Source organism: Borostomias antarcticus (genome assembly GCF_949987555.1).
Source record: "Borostomias antarcticus genome assembly, chromosome: 13".
In the NCBI taxonomy this organism is placed as follows: Eukaryota; Metazoa; Chordata; class Actinopteri; order Stomiiformes; family Stomiidae; genus Borostomias; species Borostomias antarcticus.
Window position 1 is genome coordinate 15,319,051 of NC_140246.1, and position 2,500 is coordinate 15,321,550.

Genomic DNA, 2,500 nt, shown 5'->3' on the forward strand with positions numbered 1-2,500 from the left:
CACCGAGCCAATCCGGACGACGGAGACGGTCGATTTCTCACCAGAAGAACATTCTGGGTCCGAGGAGGAGATGTCAGCCGGGCCTCAAACCTCCACCACCTCCCGACAGAAGAGCCTCTCTAGTCGGACAGAGACAGGAACCGTAGCTCTTCTCGTCAAGGGGACAAGTGTACCAACAGATACCGCACTCAAAAGCGCCCCACAGATCGATAGCGATTCTCCAGTCCCAGGCTCCCACGCGTCCAATCTTCCTTCCAGCAGAGATGACCTGTTCTCCTTCACTCCTACTCACACAAACATGCCAGCACCCACTCCAACACATGTACTGGACACTGCCCAAACACGTGGCAATAGCAGTAGCACTACCGCACAAAACATTCTCAAGGAAAGCAAGGAGGAGGATCCAGGCCCTCAACATGATCCATTTGTGACTTCAGTCCGGTCAACGATAGCACCAGAAACCACAGTCCCCACTGCCATCATATCAACACCACCAAAGGCAACCACTGTGAACCCAGCTCTGGTGGAGAACACACTAACCAGACACCCATTTCGATCTATCAGCACCTCTACACCCCTACATAGCATAGTCCCCACAAAACCAATGGAGCCAAATGTTAGCGTTAGCCTTGGCGCTAAAGAGCCCACAGCTACAGAAAGTCAGCCCCGGCAAACTCTACCTGACCTTGGCTTGTCCGAGGCCAAGGCAGGGCCCGTGGAAGAACGACCAGGGATCAACACCACCGTGGGGATAGGAGCTGGATCAAGGGTGGATAGCGCGCCAAGCACAACCCAAAGCCCACGAGTTAACTCCCCAACACCGGGAGGTAAGCTGAACTCAAACAAGCCAATGGGAATTGTATTGACCCGGTGAATGTGATCAATCATGGCATCCGTAGGGAGATCTTTGGGGAAAAAAAGCAGGTCAGATGATTGATGGCACTGTATCTCCGCAGCAGAAAACAATCATGATCCCAGACGCAAGCCTACGGTCCTGTTCACTGAGATTCCATAATATGTTTGCTTTTCTTGAGGCAAATTGCAGATTTTAAAATGAAGAGACTTAGCAGCATTGTGTAGTGGAAACCTCATTCACACACTAGTGAGTGTAATGGAAAACCTCATTCAGCCAGCACCACATTGAAAAATAAAGGTTCATTGAAGACTACAACAGAGTGAGAGGAAGGCGAACCGGTATATGAATAATGCATGGATCACGGAAGCCGCGTTTAATCTGAGGTAAAAAGATACCAGCGCGCTCCGCTGTGTCGGTGGGGGAAGTAGGGCGAGCCGGAGGCGTAGCGGAGTGTAGACGGGGTTTTTCGCCGAATCCCTTTCATGTGACATTGAGGGGGTCTACCTCCGTCACCCTTCCCCCCGCGACTGTAGCCACTCTGGTTCTGGTGTCTGGAAGTGTAATGAGCCTGCAGGAAAAAACTCCTCCCTTTTTATAGAAACATCCATCATTGAGAGGGCAAAGGTCAGGTCTCGCAATGATAACGCGATTATTACCAGCCAGGAGGTGCCATCAGAGACAATGCTATGATGGATATCTATACTGCTATCTATACCAATATATTCCTATTATCATTAACATGCTGATATTCAGTAGACCACGTTTCTTACAATTTTGCATATACGAATTAAATCTAAAAGGAAGCTGTCCAGCAAAAATGGTGTTCGGGGGATAGCTCTGTGGTATTGCATGGTGATTTTTGGACGGGTTTCACCAGCACTGTTATTATGGCCTAGGTCTAGTCTAAGAGCAGTTTTGCTACAGTATGTTATGTCTGGGGCTGGGGGTTGTTGTGACTGTGATAGCTCGGTGTGTACATTGTGACAGCGTACAAAGGAAGTCAGTTAAGCGGGAGGGGGGGGGGCGCCAGTGTGGCCCATATCAGTATTCCGACAGCACACAGGCTGTATATCCTATGGGACCGCGCTCTCGCCAGTCCCTGCTCGTGGATGCTGAACATGCGTCTCGCCGTTTAGCCTCTCTCTCCCTCCCTCTGTACACACACCCTCCCTTTACCTCCCCCCCCTGCAATCTCTCCCTCTCTTTGCAGCCAACACCAGGTAATTGAAAGAGAGAGAGAGAGCAGTCGATGGTCTATGGCTGGTATGGAGGTTAAAATGTCTCTATAGGAATGAGAGAAGCTTGTGGTCATCGGGCAGTGATGGAAATGGTGGATACTGTGCCTTTTATTCTCCATCTCCTTCTGCTCCTCATAAGATATACAGTATTCTGCTTCCTACTATTAAACCTGCGGTGCAGAATTACTGAGCCACACATGGCCGAAGGACCCCAGAGGAGATCCAAACGTGACGACGAGCACAGGACGTCCCCCGAACAACCATTGTTACCCCGCCACCGATGCCCGCCGCATGGTAGCTTCGTACATGAGCTCTCAGCTGGGAGCGTCTTTCCGCTGCGCCGTGGATGTGGAAAAATCCATCTCCAAACACACCGGGACGCGAGCCCCGTGATCCAGGCGGCGGC

The 2,500-nt window shown here is 51.0% G+C and overlaps 1 protein-coding gene across 1 annotated transcript in view; it reads left to right on the forward strand.

Annotated features, from left to right (window-relative positions):
* The window catches only part of prrt4b (proline rich transmembrane protein 4b), a gene marked incomplete at both ends in the record, with an annotated part of 16,590 nt that overhangs the window by 302 nt on the left and 13,788 nt on the right, over positions 1 to 2,500 (forward strand). Inside the window, 2 exons of the mRNA XM_084448021.1 lie at positions 1 to 122; positions 642 to 827. The exon at positions 1 to 122 is cut by the window's left edge and continues 302 nt beyond it. Coding sequence (XP_084304147.1) covers positions 1 to 122; positions 642 to 827 — 308 coding nt within the window. The remainder of the gene's footprint in view (positions 123 to 641; positions 828 to 2,500) is intronic.